The sequence below is a fragment of the Ylistrum balloti genome, unplaced genomic scaffold, assembly GCF_031769215.1.
Source record: "Ylistrum balloti isolate Yb309-2 unplaced genomic scaffold, AGI_CSIRO_Ybal_v1 Utg371108, whole genome shotgun sequence".
Taxonomy (NCBI): domain Eukaryota; kingdom Metazoa; phylum Mollusca; class Bivalvia; order Pectinida; family Pectinidae; genus Ylistrum; species Ylistrum balloti.
Genome location: NW_026782609.1, coordinates 116,355 through 140,303, shown reverse-complemented (window position 1 = coordinate 140,303; position 23,949 = coordinate 116,355). Strand labels below are relative to the sequence as shown.

Genomic DNA, 23,949 nt, shown 5'->3' with positions numbered 1-23,949 from the left:
GGAGAGGAAAGATATTATTGGGTTTAGGGCAGAGAGGTGGGGAGATATTTGACTGGAGTGAGGAGAGGAAAGATATTATTGGGTTTAGGGCAGAGAGGTGGGGAGATATTTGACTGGAGTGAGGAGAGGAAAGATATTATAGGGCAGAGAGGTGGGGAGATATTTGACTGGAGTGAGGAGAGGAAAGATATTATTGGGTTTAGGGCAGAGAGAACCAATAGTGTATTATTGTATATGTAGTGAATGAATTAATTTCTGCTGAGTTTGGTGTTAGCAGATTCCCTCGGGATGTAAAAACATTTTGTTACATCAGTTTAAGATAAAAGTAATGAATTATATGGAGATGTTTTCCACATGGTACATATATTGGATTGTAGAAAGGTCTCATGAATTGAAATTCTTGTGGGAAAACATTGATGAAATGAATGAATAACTAAAAAAATCAGAAATGAGTCAGGTTAACCTTTAGTCTGTATTAACAAGGTTAGTTTGTGTCAGGTTAACCTTTAGTCTGTATTAACAAGGTTAGTTTATGTCAGGTTTACCTTTCGTCTGTATTAACGAGGTTATTTTTTGTCAGGATTACCTTTAGTCTGTATTAATGAGGTTAGTTTGAGTCAGGATTACCTTTAGTCTGTATTAATGAGGTTAGTTTGAGTCAGGTTTACCTTTAGTCTGTATTGACGAGGTTAGTTTGAGTCAGGTTTACCTTTTGTCTGTAATACCAGAACCTACAAAACAGTCTGGTCAAATACATGTAGGAGTACCTGAACATTTAACTTTCCTATTGAAACAAACTTTAGTGTATTATTCCATTTAATCACATCTGCAAATCATGCAATGCTCATATTCATTATTAGCATTACTGTGCTTTTAGTTCTTCAATTGATTGCATTGAGTTGAATGAAGCAGTGACTAGTTTATGTTTTTTCCACTTTTGATACACTTGTTCGTTTAAGAGTAGATATATTATTACTGTCAGTATTGTGTTGTACCCAGTAAATCACAAATTAAGTTTTAGTGTAAACCAAGCCTCCTTGAAAGCTGACGAAGACTGAAACATTTCGCCATATACCTGATCCAATCAATGACTGGTGAATTGTTACATGATTGTTGCTTTTATCTGGTAGTCTGATCTCCCTGCCCTCTATTGATTCTAGTTCTAATCAGACTCCACCTGCTCATTATGAGGCCAGGGATGTTGTTCTCTCTTCATACCAGCTGAATCACTGTAATATCTCTGCTTCTTTCAAAGATGGAAACCTGTAATTGTGTGTCCATCCATCACGTTCTTGTCTCTGTCACTGCTTCCTATAGACACTGTGTCAGCAACTAGAATGGAAACACTTTGAATTGGACATAAAAACCAGACCTATTTGAATTTTGATCTTGTCAAAAAACAGTGCCCACTGTTTTATACTTAGTCAAAGTAATCAGCCAGTATACCAGTGAAGTGTTCAATAATTAAATGAACAGGACTTTATTTCTTTTAAGTTAAAATGAAACTTCAGTACTTTATTCTAAGAAACATATTTGGAATGATTATAAATGGTTGTCTTAGAATGGTGTCTAGAGTTCATGCTTTGTGATAAATTGCTGGTAACTTGCCATAGAATTGTGTATTGAGGACAAAATTGTTATAGATTGCCTATCACTTGCCATAGAAATGTGTATAGAGCTTAATGCTTTGAAGCTGAAAGTTACTTTTCCTGTGCTGTTTAAAAATTCTAATGAAGCGTTTAAAGGAAATGGCCATTTGTCACTGATGGTTATCAATGTGTCAAATGGTCAGGCATGATTGGTCCAGGAATATGGCTCTGAGCTCTTCTCTTCCCTCAATAAAGTACCTGAGGAGGATTGATTTTAGAATTGGAGGCAAATGAACTGTTAACTGCAACGTCTGTCTAGGAAGATAGTTTCCATTTTTCCTTATATTATTGGAAAGACCTGCATCATACATGTTGTATGTCATTAAATTTCTTAATAGAACTCTTGCATATGTCATTAAATTATATCGTTATGATTTAATACAATAATGTAGACACCAGCTCAACAGTAGAAATTAGGGTTAGCAATAGACACTTCATGCATTAGGTGTTCAGTTCCCTAATGACACAGTGGGGAGGACATTAGGTGTTCAGTGTCCTAATGACACAGTGGGGAGGACATTAGGTGTTCAGTGTCCTAATGACATAGTGGGGAGGACATTAGGTGTTCAGTGTCCTAATGACACAGTGGGGAGGACATTAGGTGTTCATTGTCCTAATGACACAGTGGGGAGGACATTAGATGTTCAGTTCCCTAATGACACAGTGGGGAGGACATTAGGTGTTCAGTGTCCTAATGACACAGTGGGGAGGACATTAGATGTTCAGTGTCCTAATGACACAGTGGGGAGGACATTAGGTGCTCAGTTCCCTAATGACACAGTGGGGAGGACATTAGGTGTTCAGTTCCCTAATGACACAGTGGGGAGGACATTAGGTGTTAATTGTCCTAATGACACAGTGGGGAGGACATTAGGTGTTCAGTTCCCTAATGACACAGTGGGGAGGACATTAGGTGTTCAGTGTCCTAATGACACAGTGGGGAGGACATTAGGTGTTCGGTGTCCTAATGACATAGTGGGGAGGACATTAGGTGTTCATTGTCCTAATGACACAGTGGGGAGGACATTAGGTGTTCAGTGTCCTAATGACACAGTGGGTAGGACATTAGGTGTTCAGTTCCCTAATGACACAGTGGGGAGGACATTAGGTGTTAATTGTCCTAATGACACAGTGGGGAGGACATTAGGTGTTCAGTTCCCTAATGACACAGTGGGGAGGACATTAGGTGCTCAGTTCCCTAATGACAAAGTGGGGAGGACATTAGGTGTTCAGTTCCCTAATGACACAGTGGGGAGGACATTAGGTGTTAATTGTCCTAATGACACAGTGGGGAGGACATTAGGTGTTCAGTTCCCTAATGACACAGTGGGGAGGACATTAGGTGTTCAGTGTCCTAATGACACAGTGGGGAGGACATTAGGTGTTCAGTGTCCTGATGACACAGTGGGGAGGACATTAGGTGTTCAGTTCCCTAATGACATAGTGGGGAGGACATTAGGTGTTTAGTGTCCTAATGACACAGTGGGGAGGACATTAGGTGTTCAGTTCCCTAATGACAAAGTGGGTAGGACATTAGGTGTTCAGTGTCCTAATGACACAGTGGGGAGGACATTAGGTGTTCAGTTCCCTAATGACATAGTGGGGAGGACATTAGGTGTTCAGTGTCCTAATGACATAGTGGGGAGGACATTAGGTGTTCATTGTCCTAATGACACAGTGGGGAGGACATTAGGTGTTCAGTTCCCTAATGACACAGTGGGGAGGACATTAGGTGTTCAGTTCCCTAATGACACAGTGGGGAGGACATTAGGTGTTAAGTGTCCTAATGACACAGTGGGGAGGACATTAGGTGTTCAGTTCCCTAATGACATAGTGAGGAGGACATTAGGTGTTCAGTGTCCTAATGACACAGTGGGGAGGACATTAGGTGTTCAGTGTCCTAATGACACAGTGGGGAGGACATTAGGTGTTCATTGTCCTAATGACACAGTTGGGAGGACATTAGGTGTTCAGTGTCTTAATGACACAGTGGGTAGGACATTAGGTGTTCAGTTCCCTAATGACATAGTGGGGAGGACATTAGGTGTTCAGTGTCCTAATGACACAGTGGGGAGGACATAAGGTGTTCAGTTCCCTAATGACAAAGTGGGGAGGACATTAGGTGTTCAGTGTCCTAATGACACAGTGGGGAGGACATTAGGTGTTCAGTTCCCTAATGACATAGTGGGGAGGACATTAGGTGAGGACATTCAGTGTCCTAATGACATAGTGGGGAGGACATTAGGTGTTCATTGTCCTAATGACACAGTGGGGAGGACATTAGGTGTTCAGTTCCCTAATGACACAGTGGGGAGGACATTAGGTGTTCAGTTCCCTAATGACATAGTGGGGAGGACATTAGGTGTTTAGTGTCCTAATGACACAATGGGGAGGACATTAGGTGCTCAGTTCCCTAATGACACAGTGGGGAGGACATTAGGTGTTCAGTTCCCTAATGACACAGTGGGGAGGACATTAGGTGTTCATTGTCCTAATGACACAGTGGGGAGGACATTAGGTGTTCAGTGTCCTAATGACACAGTGGGGAGGACATTAGGTGTTCATTGTCCTAATGACACAGTGGGGAGGACATTAGGTGTTCAGTGTCCTAATGACACAGTGGGGAGGACATTAGGTGTTCATTGTCCTAATGACACAGTGGGGAGGACATTAGGTGTTCAGTTCCCTAATGACATAGTGAGGAGGACATTAGGTGTTCAGTGTCCTAATGACACAGTGGGGAGGACATTAGGTGTTCAGTGTCCTAATGACACAGTGGGGAGGACATTAGGTGTTCATTGTCCTAATGACACAGTGGGGAGGACATTAGGTGTTCAGTGTCCTAATGACACAGTGGGGAGGACATTAGGTGTTCAGTGTCCTAATGACACAGTGGGGAGGACATTAGGTGTTCAGTGTCCTAATGACACAGTGGGGAGGACATTAGGAGTTCAGTGTCCTAATGACACAGTGGGGAGGACATTAGGTGTTCATTGTCCTAATGACATAGTGGGGAGGACATTAGGTGTTCAGTTCCCTAATGACACAGTGGGGAGGACATTAGGTGTTCAGTTCCCTAATGACACAGTGGGGAGGACATAAGGTGTTCAGTTCCCTAATGACAAAGTGGGGAGGACATTAGGTGTTCAGTGTCCTAATGACACAGTGGGTAGGACATTAGGTGTTCAGTTCCCTAATGACACAGTGGGGAGGACATTAGGTGTTCAGTGTCCTAATGACACAGTGGGGAGGACATTAGGTGTTCAGTGTCCTAATGACACAGTGGGGAGGACATTAGGTGTTCAGTTCCCTAATGACACAGTGGGGAGGACATTAGGTGTTCAGTTCCCTTATGACATAGTGGGGAGGATATTAGGTGTTCAGTTCCCTAATGACATGATAGAACACTGTGGTGTGGTATTGACACTGTAGTTTTCTCATTTGAGTACATTTATCTGGTAATACATATAACAGTAAGAGATACTATTGATATTCAATAATCAGATTGCCATCTGACGGTGCTAGCTAACAGGAATCTCTAATTGTACTAGATGTTAGGTGCAATTTTCAAACATCTGATGTTTGCCACACTCTGAACATTAGGGTAGGATTTTCTGTTTATATCTGATGTATTAGTGACTGATGATCATTTTAATGACAAGGAAAATGCAGACATACTTCATTGTTTCACCTGCTGCAGTTCTTTTACTGTATAAAAAACAAAACACTACACAGACATTGTTTTCTAGAGGTGTTTCCTTATTATGGACTAGAATAAAGCACACTAATCTCACTTGCTGTAAATGTTGTATATGGTGATAAAAGCTCCTGTAGATTAGACCACATGACTGGTCATTAATTCATACAAATAAGCAAGGTGCCATCATGTCCAGCCAGATTAATACAAGAAAAGATGACAGTTGCAGCCCTCATCAACCCTTTGAAGTACCAATTGATGTAGGAGGTTCTCCAATATAAAAGCAATAATATTAGAGAAGATAAGAGGTATAAAGAAAAAGTATGGCCTGTGATCCTCCTACACAGCAGATCACCTTAGGTCTCAATCCATACAGGATGTGTCGGGTAGGAAGGGTGGGGGGGTTGTTGTGTTAATTAGCAGGTTGTGATTGATGTTGGATTTGTGCAGGTTTGCATTACCAGGTGAAAGTGACAAGTTTTTAAGTATAAATCTGTTTCAAGATTTTGTGGATCAAAAAGGTTTTATTTTTACTATCAGAGTGGCTATTTTGAATAATATTGTCTTGTTGGTTTAGACCTGACATGATCAGCATCAGATTAATTTGATATCGCTAAGGTAGTGCAGCTGGATAAAATTCCTGCTGAAGTGTGTAAGAGTTGTCCCCCTTAGACTAAAGTACTTAGTTATACAGACTGGTATGACTGGCCTTCTCAAATACATTGTCATGAATGACATCAATGCTTTATTCATTTTTGTGACCTTTTCGTATATTGATGTCATTTATCACTGGTATAATTACCAGTAGAACTGAATCCTGATAAAGGGAATGTTTAATTGATAACTAAAGATAATCCACACCCCTCTAATGTCTTACAAAATGTGTGGAATTATTTTATTTAAACTTGAAATCCAATTCCACCAACTTGAGTCTAGACAGTATTTCTATAATCTAACCATTTGCTTTTTATGTTTGCAAAAATATACAGCAAGTAATGTCTCAAATTTTTACACTTTTAGTATCATTTATAGGAAAATATTTTAAAAAGAAAAGAAACCCCTACACAGTATTTCATAACTATGGTAATATTGTGGAGTCTTTGAAACAGACTATATTATTTATGTAACATTGTTAAACCAAGGCTATAAATTATCACCATAAATCAGACATTATCAATGTGATGGTCATCTAAATTAGTTACGGAGAAAAATGATTGTTTGCTCTCTGTCGCATTGTGTTACCAAGTTGCATGGTGTTTGAGCTGTGTAATATGTACTTAGAAAATGTGGGAGAATCAGCAGCTGACACCTCTATCATACTCCAGGGGGACTCCTCACCACCTGTGTAAAACAACCAGCAAGTGAGATGCTGGTGCATTGGTGTACATGGAGTTAACATTGCTGATTTTAAGTGACCTGGTGATAAAGTGATGGGCAGTTTTCCTGTTAAGGTAAAAAGGCTGTGGATAATATGGCAGTTGGTTCAAGTGACATTTTCCGTAGACAGGACAACAACCAGTACAAGACAGAAGGATTAGCTTTTAGAAATAATAACCAAGGAAAACTGTATTACAATACAAGGATTACAGTTTTTTTGGCCAGCCAGATCTCTGGTTCTGTGATGTTAATTTGTCTTTTATCTGGAGCTGAGATGAAAGCGCAGGAGATGGTTGAGGTCTTATCACATCCGGCAATTAACGAGCAATGAGAAGAATTTAACGCATGTTATAGTGATGATAAGCATTAATTGCTGAAATAAGTGGTTAAATCTCGATAAACATAGCACACTTTTAAGGTTTATACTCTTTATGAGCAGTCATTTCAATGTTTGTGTCAAAGGTGTTCTCTTAATATAATGAAAGATAGCTACTCTCAATGTGATGTGGCAAATTATCTTATATTACTGGCACGAAATTTTTGAAATTGTGTGAAGGTTGAATCTGAAGTGATAGAGATTATGTGAAGATTGAATCTGAAGTGATAGAGATTGTGTGAAGGTTGAATCTGAAGTGAAAGAGATTGTGTGAAGGTTGAATCTCAAGTGATAGAGATTGTGTGAAGGTTGAATCTGAAGTGATAGAGATTGTGTGAAGGTTTAATCTCAAGTGATAGAGATTGTGTGAAGGTTGAATCTGAAGTGATAGAGATTGTGTGAAGGTTGAATCTGAAGTGATAGAGATTGTGTGAAGGTTTAATCTGAAGTGATAGAGATTGTGTGAAGGTTGAATCTGAAGTGATAGAGATTATGTGAAGGTTGAATCTGAAGTGATAGAGATTGTGTGAAGGTTTAATCTCAAGTGATAGAGATTGTGTGAAGGTTGAATCTGAAGTGATAGAGATTGTGTGAAGGTTGAATCTGAAGTGATAGAGATTGTGTGAAGGTTTAATCTGAAGTGATAGAGATTGTGTGAAGGTTGAATCTGAAGTGATAGAGATTATGTGAAGGTTTAATCTGAAGTGATAGAGATTGTGTGAGGGTTTAATCTGAAGTGATAGAGATTGTGTGAGGGTTTAATCTGAAGTGATAGAGATTGTGTGAAGGTTGAATCTGAAGTGATAGAGAGTATGTGAAGGTTGAATCTGAAGTGATAGAGAGTATGTGAAGGTTGAATCTGAAGTGATAGAGATTGTGTGAAGGTTTAATCTGAAGTGATAGAGATTGTGTGAAGGTTGAATCTGAAGTGATAGAGATTGTGTGAAGGTTGAATCTGAAGTGATAGAGATTGTGTGAAGGTTGAATCTGAAGTGATAGAGATTGTGTGAAGGTTGAATCTCAAGTGATAGAGATTGTGTGAGGGTTTAATCTGAAGTGATAGAGATTGTGTGAGGGTTTAATCTGAAGTGATAGAGATTGTGTGAAGGTTGAATCTGAAGTGATAGAGAGTATGTGAAGGTTGAATCTGAAGTGATAGAGATTGTGTGAAGGTTGAATCTGAAGTGATAGAGAGTATGTGAGGGTTTAATCTGAAGTGATAGAGATTGTGTGAGGGTTTAATCTGAAGTGATAGAGATTGTGTGAAGGTTGAATCTGAAGTGATAGAGAGTATGTGAGGGTTTAATCTGAAGTGATAGAGATTGTGTGAAGGTTGAATCTGAAGTGATAGAGATTGTGTGAAGGTTGAATCTGAAGTGATAGAGAGTATGTGAAGGTTGAATCTGAAGTGATAGAGATTGTGTGAAGGTTGAATCTGAAGTGATAGAGAGTATGTGAAGGTTGAATCTGAAGTGATAGAGATTGTGTGAGGGTTTAATCTGAAGTGATAGAGATTGTGTGAAGGTTGAATCTGAAGTGATAGAGATTATGTGAGGGTTTAATCTGAAGTGATAGAGATTATGTGAGGGTTTAATCTGAAGTGATAGAGATTGTGTGAGGGTTTAATCTGAAGTGATAGAGATTATGTGAAGGTTGAATCTGAAGTGATAGAGAGTATGTGAAGGTTGAATCTGAAGTGATAGAGATTGTGTGAAGGTTAAATCTGAAGTGATAGAGATTGTGTGAAGGTTGAATCTGAAGTGATAGAGAGTATGTGAAGGTTGAATCTGAAGTGATAGAGATTATGTGAGGGTTTAATCTGAAGTGATAGAGATTGTGTGAAGGTTGAATCTGAAGTGATAGAGATTGTGTGAAGGTTGAATCTGAAGTGATAGAGAGTATGTGAAGGTTGAATCTGAAGTGATAGAGATTGTGTGAAGGTTGAATCTGAAGTGATAGAGAGTATGTGAAGGTTGAATCTGAAGTGATAGAGATTGTGTGAGGGTTTAATCTGAAGTGATAGAGATTGTGTGAAGGTTGAATCTGAAGTGATAGAGATTATGTGAGGGTTTAATCTGAAGTGATAGAGATTATGTGAGGGTTTAATCTGAAGTGATAGAGATTGTGTGAGGGTTTAATCTGAAGTGATAGAGATTATGTGAAGGTTGAATCTGAAGTGATAGAGAGTATGTGAAGGTTGAATCTGAAGTGATAGAGATTGTGTGAAGGTTGAATCTGAAGTGATAGAGATTGTGTGAAGGTTGAATCTGAAGTGATAGAGATTATGTGAAGGTTGAATCTGAAGTGATAGAGATTATGTGAAGGTTGAATCTGAAGTGATAGAGATTATGTGAAGGTTGAATCTGAAGTGATAGAGATTGTGTGAAGGTTGAATCTGAAGTGATAGAGATTATGTGAAGGTTGAATCTCAAGTGATAGAGATTGTGTGAAGGTTGAATCTGAAGTGATAGAGATTGTGTGAAGGTTGAATCTGAAGTGATAGAGATTGTGTGAGGGTTTAATCTGAAGTGATAGAGATTGTGTGAAGGTTGAATCTGAAGTGATAGAGATTATGTGAAGGTTTAATCTGAAGTGATAGAGATTGTGTGAAGGTTGAATCTGAAGTGATAGAGATTATGTGAAGGTTGAATCTGAAGTGATAGAGATTATGTGAAGGTTTAATCTGAAGTGATAGAGATTGTGTGAAGGTTGAATCTGAAGTGATAGAGATTGTGTGAGGGTTTAATCTGAAGTGATAGAGATTGTGTGAAGGTTGAATCTGAAGTGATAGAGATTGTGTGAAGGTTGAATCTGAAGTGATAGAGATTGTGTGAAGGTTGAATCTGAAGTGATAGAGATTGTGTGAAGGTTGAATCTGAAGTGATAGAGATTGTGTGAAGGTTTAATCTGAAGTGATAGAGATTGTGTGAAGGTTGAATCTGAAGTGATAGAGATTGTGTGAAGGTTGAATCTGAAGTGATAGAGATTGTGTGAAGGTTGAATCTGAAGTGATAGAGATTGTGTGAAGGTTTAATCTGAAGTGATAGAGATTGTGTGAAGGTTTAATCTGAAGTGATAGAGATTGTGTGAAGGTTTAATCTCAAGTGATAGAGATAATTGTCTTAAGATTGAATCTGAAATGATAGAGATTGTTTGAAGTTTGAATATGAAATTGTGAGGTTTATGAGATTGTACGAGTAGATATAAGGAATGTAGTGTTCAAGATTATTGAAATATGAAGCTAAATGTTTGATTTAGTTGAGATAATCTGATAGTTGTGACATTACAATGAAATATGATATGGTGAAGCTGGAGAATCACTGGTACTTAACATATGTAGGATTTAGTAGAATGGCCCATCAGCCAAGGTGATGTAAATTCACTGTGATTGGCTAGGATGGGTATGATGCTTACCAGATAATTACGCTGATATAAAATTGGATATTAAAAGAGATAGATATAGAGTTACCAAAATGTTCTAGATAACAAAAGTGATTAATGTTGAATATTCATTAAATTTACCAAAATGTTCTGGATATTCATAGAGGTAAATGTAGAATACTCATAAAAGTTGCCTAAATAAAGGTAGTATGGAAAATGAGAGCTAAGGGAGGCTACTCCTGCAGAGCTCATCATAGAAACTAACTTAAAATTCCTTTTTTTTGTTTTCTTTTATAAAACACTGTTTGGTAGTGATGGGGTAGCTGCACTGTAACTTGTAAATGGACATTAAGTTATGCTATTAGTTTGAATTAAGCAATAAAGGCGCATATACATGTATTTTACATAGCTACTTGCCAGGTTTCCTTGTTTTGATGTCAGAATAGCTTACTTGCCAGATCTGCTTGTTGTAGAGCGAGATGTGTTCATTTTCACATTTACACCCTGTTTTATTCTCTTTTGAAGCCATGTGTATGATATTGCCATTGTCATTTTTCAGTATTGAAATTTAAAGTATAAAGTGTCAACAAAATGGTTTGATTCTGACCTTTATGGAGTGCATTTATTACTTCATTTTCTGATCATAAAAAAATCTGGTTTGTTTTGTCTTCCACCCCCACAGACAGCACAATGAAAATCCTATTTGTATGTAAATAAAGTACTTTACAAGCATATTGAAATTGTCCTCTTGTTCAGCAATCAATAATGGTTTTCTCCAGATAACTGGAAAGCCGAAGAATTCGGAACCTGCCAATGACAACAGATATTGCTAAATATTGTCATCGCTTATCAAAACAAAAGTCCTCATCTTCAGCAGGAAATAACCTGGCCATCTTTGCAATGCTATAGAATTATTATATCCAGATTTTGTAACAAAGCTGTTCAGAAACATCGTTGATTTATAATGTCTTGACAGGCCTCCAATTGGGTGTTACACTGTACAGAAACCAATGATATGGTAGGACTATTCTGTTTCATTTTAGAACATTTGACATTTACAAGTCATGCTTTATTAAGGATGGTTCATTCACTGATTCAGAGATGTTTGTGATATTGCATATGCAGTTATGTATTCGTGGGACGTGGACAGATGTAACTGGGACACCCACTTCAGTAACATTCTCTGTTCATTAGGTTATGTGATATTGTGTATGTGTTTATGTATTTGTGGAACGTGGACAGATGTAACTGGGACACCCACTTCAGTAACATTCTCTGTTCATTAGGTTATGTGATATTGTGTATGTGTTTATGTATTTGTGGGACGTGGACAGATGTAACTGGGACACCCACTTTAGTAACATTCTCTGTTCATTAGGTTATGTGATATTGTATATGTGTTTATGTATTCGTGGGACGTGGACAGATGTAACTGGGACACCCACTTCAGTAACATTCTCTGTTCATTAGGTTATGGACAATTATTGTCCATTAGGACTTCTGATAACATAACTAGTTGTGAGTTATATTACAGTGGCATTCTTTATGAACGGACATCAAATTACTAGTTCAGTTTATGGCTGGACATCAAGTCATTAATGTTGATAAAAAAGTTACTTTCTGACCATTAAGCAACTTACTTGAAATTTTGACATTTTTTTTTTGTTTTGGTATTTTTTGTAAATGGTGATCTAGTTATTGATTTCTAAATTGAACATATTAATTTTTTTCCATGATGGTAATAACTGTGACCTTTTAATGATGTAATCCTTGAACTGAAGGTCAGTAGATGTAGAGAACTTTGTGTACATGTAGGTAATGTATAATGATGTAATCCTTGATCTGGAGGTCAGTAGATGTACAGAACTTTGTGTACATGTAGGTAATGTATAATGATGTTATCCTTGATCTGGAGGTCAGTAGATGTACAGAACTTTGTGTACATGTAGGTAATGTATAATGATGTTATCCTTGATCTGGAGGTCAGTAGATGTACAGAACTTTGTGTACATGTAGGTAATGTATAATGATGTTATCCTTGATCTGGAGGTCAGTAGATGTACAGAACTTTGTGTACATGTAGGTAATGTATAATGATGTTATCCTTGATCTGGAGGTCATTAGATGTACAGAACTTTGTGTACATGTAGGTAATGTATAATGATGTTATCCTTGATCTGGAGGTCAGTAGATGAACTGGTATATATGTAATGAAACAAAGTATTTTTAACAATGAACAAATGAGTGAGCAACATCTCTGATCTTCATTTAAATTAATTGACAAACAGTAATTGGAATATTGTTGTTACTGATCAGCATTGAAATGTAATTTACGAAGTCTATATCAATATTTTAATTGTGACAATATACTTTAAATTATAGGATTGAATGGCCTCTTTCTCTAGCCAAGCAAGTCTTTTCCTCCAGAAACACAGCCAGTTTTGCCAATCATATAGATCAGGCTAGGCTACAGTACTCTCACAGATTTTACAAAAAGGTTTGGTAGTCACAAGAATGTGTGGTATTGAAGCAACAAAATGGTGGATCAGCCTTGATAAAAAGTAGTTTCAGAAGAAAACAGAAAGGGTGCTTGTTCAACAAGGCCAATACAACACCTTATCTTGATTTACTTAAAGCCATATAATCACCTGATATATAAACTGGCTTTCTGTATTGTTGTAACATGAGGTTAGATCACTAAAATGCCTCACTGCTGGCTGAATAATCTTAGCATTCATGCTGCATTGTGAAACTGTACTGAAGAGATAAAAACTAAATTCTGGGAAAAAAATCCAGATTATTTTATTTGCCACATGCCAATACATGCCCACTTCATGCTCGCTTTTGCAGTTTTTTTTTTTTACTGTATACGAGAGTAATCTAACTTAGAGGCCTGGATAAAGGTAGCAAATTGATAAGTACTTCAGTTTAACTATGCTGCTTTTCACTTGTAGGTTCAGGATATAAACATGTAAGGTTTTGTATGCACTCTATGTACAACAGTGTTCATGATTGTACTTAGCGTAACATCTTGACACATGATTTCTTGATTAATTGCAAATGATGAGGGCAAAATTGAAAGTCACTTTATCATTGTACATTACACAGCAAAAGTTATGTCTGGCTATGATAAATCTATGTACAAATAAATGTAAAATTTGTAACAGCAACTCCAATACCACAGTGGTTTTAACTGAGTCTTGTCAATATTTATTGGTTCTAAGCCTGGTAAAAGTAGACTGTTTGATGTGTATTCATTGATTTTATGTTTATATACCACACATGGTACATAAATCTTTATGCAAATCATTGACTTACAGTACTTTCAGTACTTATCAGACCAGTGACCTGTAAATCAACACTTGGAAGTTAGCTATGTACAAGATGAAAATCAAACTGGCCAATATGTTAAGTCATACCTAGGTCTAGGTTTCTGAAATTTTATAGGCCCCCCTCATCTCCATTTGGAACAGGCACACCAAGTACAGTCAGCATTGATTCCTTTATATCACAAGTTGTTATTGAAGTGGACCTTTTTATCAAATTGTTCCTAAGCAGCATTTTATAGATTACTATATCAAGTTAAGTGAATGACCTATCGTATCTTGCATCACCATTTGTCTATGATCATATGTATCTGACATGTGCATCCATTAGATGGAAAAGAAGCAAGTAGTTGTGATTTAATGATGTTGACTAGATGTAATGAGGTGTATGGATTGACATCATGATGGATGTCACTATAATTTACTAGCTCAACAAACCACTTGCTTTGCTTTTAAATTGGATCATTACTTTCCACCCCTGATGGAGAATGTTAATTTGGGAAAACTGTTCTGCAAAAACAAATTTGTTTCAATAGTACAGACACACAATAAAAGACAACTGTGTGACCAGAATCATTGATATACTATTGTATCATAATTATCTAGATTGAGGATCTGTATTATCAGTCTTTCTTATATGGTTTGTTCATTACTATATTTTTACAATGCTATTAATTTTTAAGTGTCATTGTGACTTTCTGTAAGTGTCCTTACAATATTCTATAAGTTTTCTTATGAAATTCTATGTCCTTATGACATTTTGTATGTGTCCTTGCGACATTTTGTAAGTGTCCTTGTGACATTTTGTAATTCCTTGCGACATTTTGTAATTGTCCTTGTGACATTTTGTAAGTGTCCTGGTGACATTTTGTAATTCCTTGTGACATTTTGTAAGTGTCCTTGTGACATTTTGTAATTCCTTGTGACCTTTTGTAAGTGTCCTGGTGACCTTTTGTAAGTGTCCTTATGACATTTTGTATGTGTCCTTACAAAATTTTGTAATTCCCTGTGACATTTTGTAAGTGTCCTGGTGACATTTTGTAAGTGTCCTTACAACATTTTGTAATTCCCTGTGACATTTTGTAAGTGTCCTTGTGACATTTTGTAAGTGTCCTTATGACATTTTGTATGTGTCCTTACAAAATTTTGTAATTCCTTGTGACATTTTGTAAGTGTCCTGGTGACATTTTGTAAGTGTCCTTGTGACATTTTGTAATTTCTTGTGACCTTTTGTAAATGTCCTGGTGACATTTTGTAAGTGTCCTGGTGACATTTTGTAATTCCTTGTGACATTTTGTAAGTGTCCTTGTGACATTTTGTAATTCCTTGTGATGTTTTGTAAGTGTCCTGGTGACATTTTGTAAGTGTCCTTGTGACATTTTGTAATTTCTTGTGACATTTTGTAAGTGTCCTTGTGACATTTTGTAAGTGTCCTTGTGACATTTTGTAAATGAGAAACATTACACCGTAGAGTGCCCTTATCACATTGTCTGTAACTTGTAATGAGACATAAAGACAAAACAAGATAGTTACGGGTCTAGAATTTATTCTGTCATATTACTCTTGATGCTCCAGTGACATAATACATCTACACTTAAGACTCCCCAGATAGGAAGGTTAATGTAGATTTATCAGTACTGAAGTAATGGTTTGATACACCAGGTGACTTTGAGAAGCCATCAGTAGCTGAGATTTATAGTAGACGTCTTGCACTTCTCATATTCTCTTCTCTCTTGGGGGAAATATCACTTCAACGATTGTGGGGTTGAATTTACTTTTCCAAGTGATATTGTTACATAGGAGTACATGCCTTTCCTTGCAGCTGATGGGTACATGAGCTAGGTTTTTCATCATGTACTTGTATTGTTTAAATGAAATGACGTTAAGGAAGACAATATATTTTGATATCCTGAGAAAACTGAATTGAAAGGGAAATGCAGTAATTGTCTGGAAGAGTACCAAAGACTTATGTGGCTTCTGTTTGGTATGTTCCAGGAACAGAAGACTAAGAGTAAGTCGGCCACACCACCAAGTGATGAGAGAGACGAGGAGATATCACCAAATCTCATGATGACAAAACGAACAAGGAGAGGGGCCTTCAGTGCTGAAGTTTACAAGGAGGAAGATGCTGCTCAATACGTCAAAAAGGTAAGTGTTGTTTTGTTGAAAAATGATTTCACTTCATTACATTTCATGAGAAGTACTGAATGGATCATTTTCAAATTTCATGTGTAGATTCTTCTTGGTCTCTAGTTGTGCTCCTTTAATTTTGGGACCATTGAAAAATACAAAATGGCTGACAGGTAGCCATCTTGTATTTTTGTTATGAAGTTTGTTATAGCTATTTATTGAAATACTAGAAAGATTTTTCTCAGATTTCAGGTATATGTTGTCCTTGGTCTGTTGTTGTGACTGATTGATTTTGGGGCTGTAAAAGATTATTTTTTGCATTTTCTATAAAGGTAATTTCCAAATCCATATAATTAAGAGCAAAAACAGAAGGTAGAATATAAAAGAAGGGGAATGACCTTACTTATGAAGAATTAACAATGATGAGTTCCAAGGTCCCTGTAGGATCTCTTGTTTCTTTAGAACTTTTACCCTAGAACTTGGAATTTTGAGATTTCCTTAATGCCATACCTCCGTTGTAGAACTAGGAATGTTGTTACAAAAAATCATATTCAGAATAATGCTTTTGCACATACATGATCATTGTTTTGATCAACATTAGTCAACTGTCAAATTATTGTGAAGCAATCCCATTTGGATTTATTCTAAGTCATTCATCAATTAAAGGTCAAAGTGATACAGAGAAAGGCTATATTGATCAAAATCAATAACATCCAGATTATATTGTAAGAGTTGAAGCCAGGTGTTTATGTATATTATCAGGTGAAAGGTCAGTGGTTATAAACAAAATATCCATTTGAATTAATGCAACCATACCATAATATTATGATGTAGTATTGATTTGACAAGACTGGGTAGCAAATGACCCTTCTGACGTGTGTCTAGGTGACTTCCAGTGGTGACCACTCAAGATTCCTCTGGGATCTGTTATTTTACTTATTGTGTAGATGTTGGAGAACTTTTTGTTTACAATCAACAATACAGGAAATAACACTTTCCAGTAACTGAATATTATACAGTTCCAGTGCTATACAATTAAGTCTCTCTAACTTTCAGAGCTGCTTTCTAGTCAATCTTTCTGATAACTTGTATCTGTCTAAACTGATCTCAGCGAGATTTGACTGAATTCAGAGGGGATCCATGTAGATTATTGCCATGTCTATCCAGGACCCAGGTCAGGAAAATTCACCAAAGTCATTCCAGAATGTGGTACTTTGGTCAGACAGCCATTTACTAGTATCAATGACCACTATCATGTTGATACCTCGGCCAGGTAGATGTTAGTATGTGAGAGGTTACCTTGTTGATGGAAAGGTAATGGTGGTCAACCTGTTAGGCCAATGGCATGATCATCATAAGCCAAGGGCTCAAAAGTTTCTTGAAAACAAAACCTGTTGATAGTTGCTCAAAGAATTGTAAAGAGAGTAGTTAATGATTTAGAGCAAAGTGTTAGGTCAGTATTATGATGAAAAAAAAAATAAGAAAAAATTAATGCAAAAATCATTTTTTGAAGACGATTGCGGAATTTCTATGTAATAGATGTTCTTTTCATACAACCACTGAGAAAATTTGAACTGGTAATGCTGTACAAAAGTCTATTAAGCGTCATACGTCACAAGCATATGTCTTGTAAATTACCTGATATAAAATATATAGAATTTGATTGATACTTGTTTATGTCACTAAGGTATTGTTAATTGTATTGATTTTGTAAGAAATTATAGAATAAGAATTCACTGAGCCAGCTTGTGTTATGTAAGCAGAGAATACTGGCTTTGTAATCTGTCAGGATAGCCTGCCAAGTATACAGAATCAGAATGAAGAGAATGAAGTTTTGAGCCAGCAGGTATGGTTCCTGGATTTTGAACCAAGGAAGCTATAATATGATATAAAGCAACAACCTTTGGAAATATCTTATTCCTTTCATTAACAGGCCAGTAACATTAATGATCCCGAAATTTTGTTGATTCTTAATAGTTTCAGTGCTAATTGAATTATTGATGGCTGTTTAATTGGGACAGAAATACCACATATCTGCAGATAGCATTAGAGATTCAGAACTTTGCATGTACAAATGCTGTTATCAGTTTGTACTTTGCCACATTCACTTCCTTAGTTCAAAGGTCACCAGTACCATTGTATTATTTACTTTGGGTTACACAGTACAAGAAATGGATCCAGTTACATAGAATTTCCTAAGCTTGATTAACAAGTACTGAAAAATTCATGAACACAAGATATTTTAGCTCGAAATTTAATCTAAGTGTTTTTCAAGGAGGGCAGGTTGGGTATATTTAGTAGTGAAAAGAACTCAAAATTCTTAACAGCAACCTTCAAATGCCATACACTAATAAAACAAATAGCATTGTCCGTGATCATCTAATCATGTCCCTTCTCGATTCAGTGTTATAACCTAGAACTTCTGGCATGGATTTTGGTCAAACTTTATACAATGGTCATTTATGAGTTTACATTGAACATTGCCATGTTTCAGGGGCCCAAGGTCAAGGCCATGGTCAGTGGTGCTTTATAAATAGAAAATATTAACTAGTTCAATTTAAACACTTAGTGACTTCATTCTTTCGTGGATTTTGGTAAAACATCAAGCAAAGATCAGTTATGAATATATTTCGGACATTATTGTATTTCAGGGGTCCAAGGTCAAGGCCTTAGCATTGACGGATTTACGCCTTACATATTTCTAGTTTTCCTGTAGGCTCAACAGGAGCAACAGACTTTGGCTTCCTGCTGATCTCATTTCCATGTCATTGGTTTTTCACATGTTGTAGTGGTTCTTCATGTGTTGTAGTGGTTCTTTACGTGTTGTTGTGGTTCTTTATGTGTTGTTGTGGTTCTTTATGTGTTGTTGTGGTTCTTTATGTGTTGTAGTGGTTCTTTACGTGTTGTAGTGGTTCTTTATGTGTTGTAGTGGTTCTATACGTGTTGTTATATGTGTTGTAGTGGTTCTATATGTGTTGTAGTGGTTCTATATGTGTTGTTATATGTGTTGTAGTGGTTCTATATGTGTTGTAGTGGTTCTATACGTGTTGTAGTGGTTCTATATGTGTTGTAGTGGTTCTTCATGTGTTGTAATGGTTCTTTATGTGTTGTAGTGGTTCTTTATGTGTTGTAGTGGTTCTATACGTGTTGTTATATGTGTTGTAGTGGTTCTATATGTGTTGTAGTGGTTCTGTATGTGTTGTAGTGGTTCAATATGTATTGTAGTGGATCTATATGTGTTGTAGTGGTTCTATACGTGTTGTAGTGGTTCTTTATGTGTTGTAGTGGTTCTTTATGTGTTGTAGTGGTTCTTTATGTGTTGTAGTGGTTCTATATGTGTTGTAGTGGTTCTTTATGTGTTGTAGTGGTTCTTTGTGTGTTGTTATATGTGTTGTAGTGGTTCTTTATGTGTTGTAGTGGTTCTTCATGTGTTGTAGTGGTTCTTTGTGTGTTGTTATATGTGTTGTAGTGGTTCTTTGTGTGTTGTTATATGTGTTGTAGTGGTTCTATATGTGTTGTAGTGGTTCTTTGTGTGTTGTTATATGTGTTGTAGTGGTTCTTTATGTGTTGTAGTGGTTCTTTGTGTGTTGTGGTGGTTCTTTGTGTGTTGTTATATGTGTTGTAGTGGTTCTTTGTGTGTTGTTATATGTGTTGTAGTGGTTCTATATGTGTTGTAGTGGTTCTTCATGTGTTGTAGTGGTTCTATATGTGTTGTAGTGGTTCTTTATGTGTTGTAGTGGTTCTATATGTGTTGTAGTGGTTCTTTGTGTGTTGTTATATGTGTTGTAGTGGTTCTTTGTGTGTTGTTATATGTGTTGTAGTGGTTCTTTGTGTGTTGTTATATGTGTTGTAGTGGTTCTATATGTGTTGTAGTGGTTCTGTATGTGTTGTAGTGGTTCTTTATGTGTTGTAGTGGTTCTTTGTGTGTTGTAGTGGTTCTTTGTGTGTTGTTATATGTGTTGTAGTGGTTCTTTGTGTGTTGTTATATGTGTTGTAGTGGTTCTTTGTGTGTTGTTATATGTGTTGTAGTGGTTCTTTATGTGTTGTAGTGGTTCTTTGTGTGTTGTTATATGTGTTGTAGTGGTTCTTTGTGTGTTGTTATATGTGTTGTAGTGGTTCTTTATGTGTTGTAGTGGTTCTTCATGTGTTGTAGTGGTTCTTCATGTGTTGTAGTGGTTCAATATATATTGTAGTGGTTCTTTATGTGTTGTAGTGGTTCTTTATGTGTTGTAGTGGTTCTTTGTGTGTTGTAATGGTTCTTTATGTGTTGTAGTGGTTCTTTTATGTGTTGTAGTGGTTCTTTATGTGTTGTAGTGGTTCTTTGTGTGTTGTAATGGTTCTTTATGTGTTGTAGTGGTTCTTTATGTGTTGTAGTGGTTCTATACGTGTTGTTATATGTGTTGTAGTGGTTCTATATGTGTTGTAGTGGTTCTATATGTATTGTAGTGGTTCTATATGTGTTGTAGTGGTTCTATACGTGTTGTAGTGGTTCTATATGTGTTGTAGTGGTTCTTCATGTGTTGTAATGGTTCTTTATGTGTTGTAGTGGTTCTTTATGTGTTGTAGTGGCTCTATACGTGTTGTAGTGGTTCTATATGTGTTGTAGTGGTTCTATATGTGTTGTAGTGGTTCTTTATGTGTTGTAGTGGTTCTTTATGTGTTGTAGTGGTTCTATATGTATTGTAGTGGATCTATATGTGTCGTAGTGGTTCTATACGTGTTGTAGTGGTTCTTTATGTGTTGTAGTGGTTCTTTATGTGTTGTAGTGGTTCTTTATGTGTTGTAGTGGTTCTATATGTGTTGTAGTGGTTCTTTATGTGTTGTAGTGGTTCTTTGTGTGTTGTTATATGTGTTGTAGTGGTTCTTTATGTGTTGTAGTGGTTCTTCATGTGTTGTAGTGGTTCTTTGTGTGTTGTTATATGTGTTGTAGTGGTTCTTTGTGTGTTGTTATATGTGTTGTAGTGGTTCTATATGTGTTGTAGTGGTTCTTTATGTGTTGTAGTGGTTCTATATGTGTTGTAGTGGTTCTATATGTGTTGTAGTGGTTCTTTGTGTGTTGTTATATGTGTTGTAGTGGTTCTATATGTGTTGTAGTGGTTCTTTGTGTGTTGTGGTGGTTCTTTGTGTGTTGTTATATGTGTTGTAGTGGTTCTTTGTGTGTTGTTATATGTGTTGTAGTGGTTCTTTATGTGTTGTAGTGGTTCTTCATGTGTTGTAGTGGTTCTATATGTGTTGTAGTGGTTCTTTATGTGTTGTAGTGGTTCTATATGTGTTGTAGTGGTTCTTTGTGTGTTGTTATATGTGTTGTAGTGGTTCTTTGTGTGTTGTTATATGTGTTGTAGTGGTTCTTTGTGTGTTGTTATATGTGTTGTAGTGGTTCTATATGTGTTGTAGTGGTTCTATATGTGTTGTAGTGGTTCTTTATGTGTTGTAGTGGTTCTTTATGTGTTGTAGTGGTTCTTTGTGTGTTGTAGTGGTTCTTTGTGTGTTGTTATATGTGTTGTAGTGGTTCTTTGTGTGTTGTTATATGTGTTGTAGTGGTTCTTTGTGTGTTGTTATATGTGTTGTAGTGGTTCTTTATGTGTTGTAGTGGTTCTTTGTGTGTTGTTATATGTGTTGTAGTGGTTCTTTATGTGTTGTAGTGGTTCTTTATGTGTTGTAGTGGTTCTTTATGTGTTGTAGTGGTTCTTTATGTGTTGTAGTGGTTCTATACGTGTTGTAGTGGTTCTATAAGTGTTGTAGTGGTTCTATACGTGTTGTAGTGGTTCTTTATGTGTTGTAGTGGTTCTATATGTGTTGTAGTGGTTCTACACGTGTTGTAGTGGTTCTTTATGTGTTGTTGTGGTTCTTTATGTGTTGTAGTGGTTCTTTGTGTGTTGTTATATGTGTTGTAGTGGTTCTTTATGTGTTGTAGTGGTTCTTCATGTGTTGTAGTGGTTCTTTGTGTGTTGTTATATGTGTTTTAGTGGTTCTTTGTGTGTTGTTATATGTGTTGTAGTGGTTCTTTATGTGTTGTAGTGGTTCTTCATGTGTTGTAGTGGTTCTTTGTGTGTTGTTATATGTGTTGTAATGGTTCTTTGTGTGTTGCAGTGGTTCTCTGAATATAACACTGTTCCTTCAAGGTGGTGAAAATCTCTCTAAATATAACACTGTTCCTTCAAGGTGGTGAAATTCTCTCTAAATATAACACTGTTCCTTCAAGGTGGTGAAATTCTCTCTAAATATAACACTGTTCCTTCAAGGTGGTGAAATTCTCTCTGAATATAACACTGTTCCTTCAAGGTGGTGAAATTTTGTCTGAATATAACACTGTTCCTTCAAAGTGGTGAAATTCTCTCTAAATATAACACTGTTCCTTCAAGGTGGTGAAATTCTCTCTAAATATAACACTGTTCCTTCAAGATGGTGAAATTCTCTCTAAATGTAACACTGTTCCTTCAAGGTGGTGAAATTCTCTCTCTGAATTCAACACTATAACACTAAGAGAAATCGATGACAATTTCCCTTCTGTCAAGATCAACAGCTTGGTACACATTCTATCATTTTACATTTTATCCAAATAGTGTGAGTAATTATTCCCTGCAAAACGCATCCAGAGATGTTAATTTGGGCTCCATCTGTTCATCTGTCCGTTCCTCCCTTCATCTGTCCAAACTTGCTGTATGTATTAAGTTAGTGCCTTTTGCTATTGATGACATTACATTTTTCTTTATTTTTTGTGGAAACATAGCTAAAAAACACAAAATTTGTGTTTGCTTTCGTTTTTAGGCTACAACTTCAAAACTGTTCAGCTAAGCTTAACAAAACTTTCTATATATATTAGTTTAGTGCCCTAGTCATACCTTTTGCTATTGACGGTATTTCATCTTTAAAACCTTTTTTTTTTGTGTTACCATGGAAACATGGCCTGAAAACACAAAATTAGTGTTAACTTTCCTTTCTAGGCTACGACGTTGAAACAGTACCACTCAACTCTACAAAGCTTTCTCTATATATTAGGTTAGTGCCCTTATTCTGCATTTTCTTATTGAAGACGTTTAATTATCTTTTTTATGTTATTATCAAATTTCTCAATTTCTTATGACTTCTTGTATTACTCAAGAGCTTATATCACTCACATTACTTGTCATGAGTACAGATGTCGGTGGGTAGTGATTATAATACACTCCATGTTTACTTGTCATGAGTACAGATGTCGGGGATAGTGATTATAACACACTCCATGTTTACTTGTCATGAGTACAGTGTGTTAGGGATAGTGATTATAACACACTCCATGTTTACTTGTCATGAGTACAGATGTCGGGGATAGTGATTATAACACACTCCATGTTTACTTGTCATGAGTACAGTGTGTCGGGGATAGTGATTATAACACACTCCATGTTTACTGGTCATGAGTACACACTCCATGTTTACTTGTCATGAGTGTGTTAGGGATAGTGACTTTAGTGTGTCTATAACACACTCCATGTTTACTTGTCATGAGTACAGTGTGTCGGGGATAGTGATTATAACACACTCCATGTTTACTGGTCATGAGTACAGTGTGTCGGGGATAGTGATTATAATACACTCCATGTTTACTGGTCATGAGTACAGTGTGTTAGGGATAGTGATTATAACACACTCCATGTTTACTGGTCATGAGTACAGTGTGTTAGGGATAGTGATTATAACACACTCCATGTTTACTGGTCATGAGTACAGTGTGTCGGGGATAGTGATTATAACACACTCCATGTTTACTTGTCATGAGTACAGTGTGTTAGGGATAGTGATTATAACACACTCCATGTTTACTTGTCATGAGTACAGTGTGTCGGGGATAGTGATTATAACACACTCCATGTTTACTTGTCATGAGTACAGTGTGTTAGGGATAGTGATTATAACACACTCCATGTTTACTTGTCATGAGTACAGTGTGTCGGGGATAGTGATTATAACACACTCCATGTTTACTTGTCATGAGTACAGATGTCGGGGATAGTGATTATAACACACTCCATG

The 23,949-nt window shown here is 36.6% G+C and overlaps 1 protein-coding gene across 3 annotated transcripts in view; it reads left to right on the top strand.

Annotated features, from left to right (window-relative positions):
- LOC132560760 (cAMP-dependent protein kinase regulatory subunit) overlaps positions 1–23,949 on the top strand; it is a 106,108-nt gene that overhangs the window by 48,403 nt on the left and 33,756 nt on the right. For all 3 annotated transcript variants that reach the window (XR_009554670.1, XR_009554671.1, XM_060225437.1), the window contains exon 2: positions 15,802–15,954. Coding sequence is in view for 1 of the 3 variants with exons in the window: in XM_060225437.1 (XP_060081420.1) it covers positions 15,802–15,954 (153 nt within the window). In the remaining 2 variants the exon portion in view is untranslated. The remainder of the gene's footprint in view (positions 1–15,801; positions 15,955–23,949) is intronic.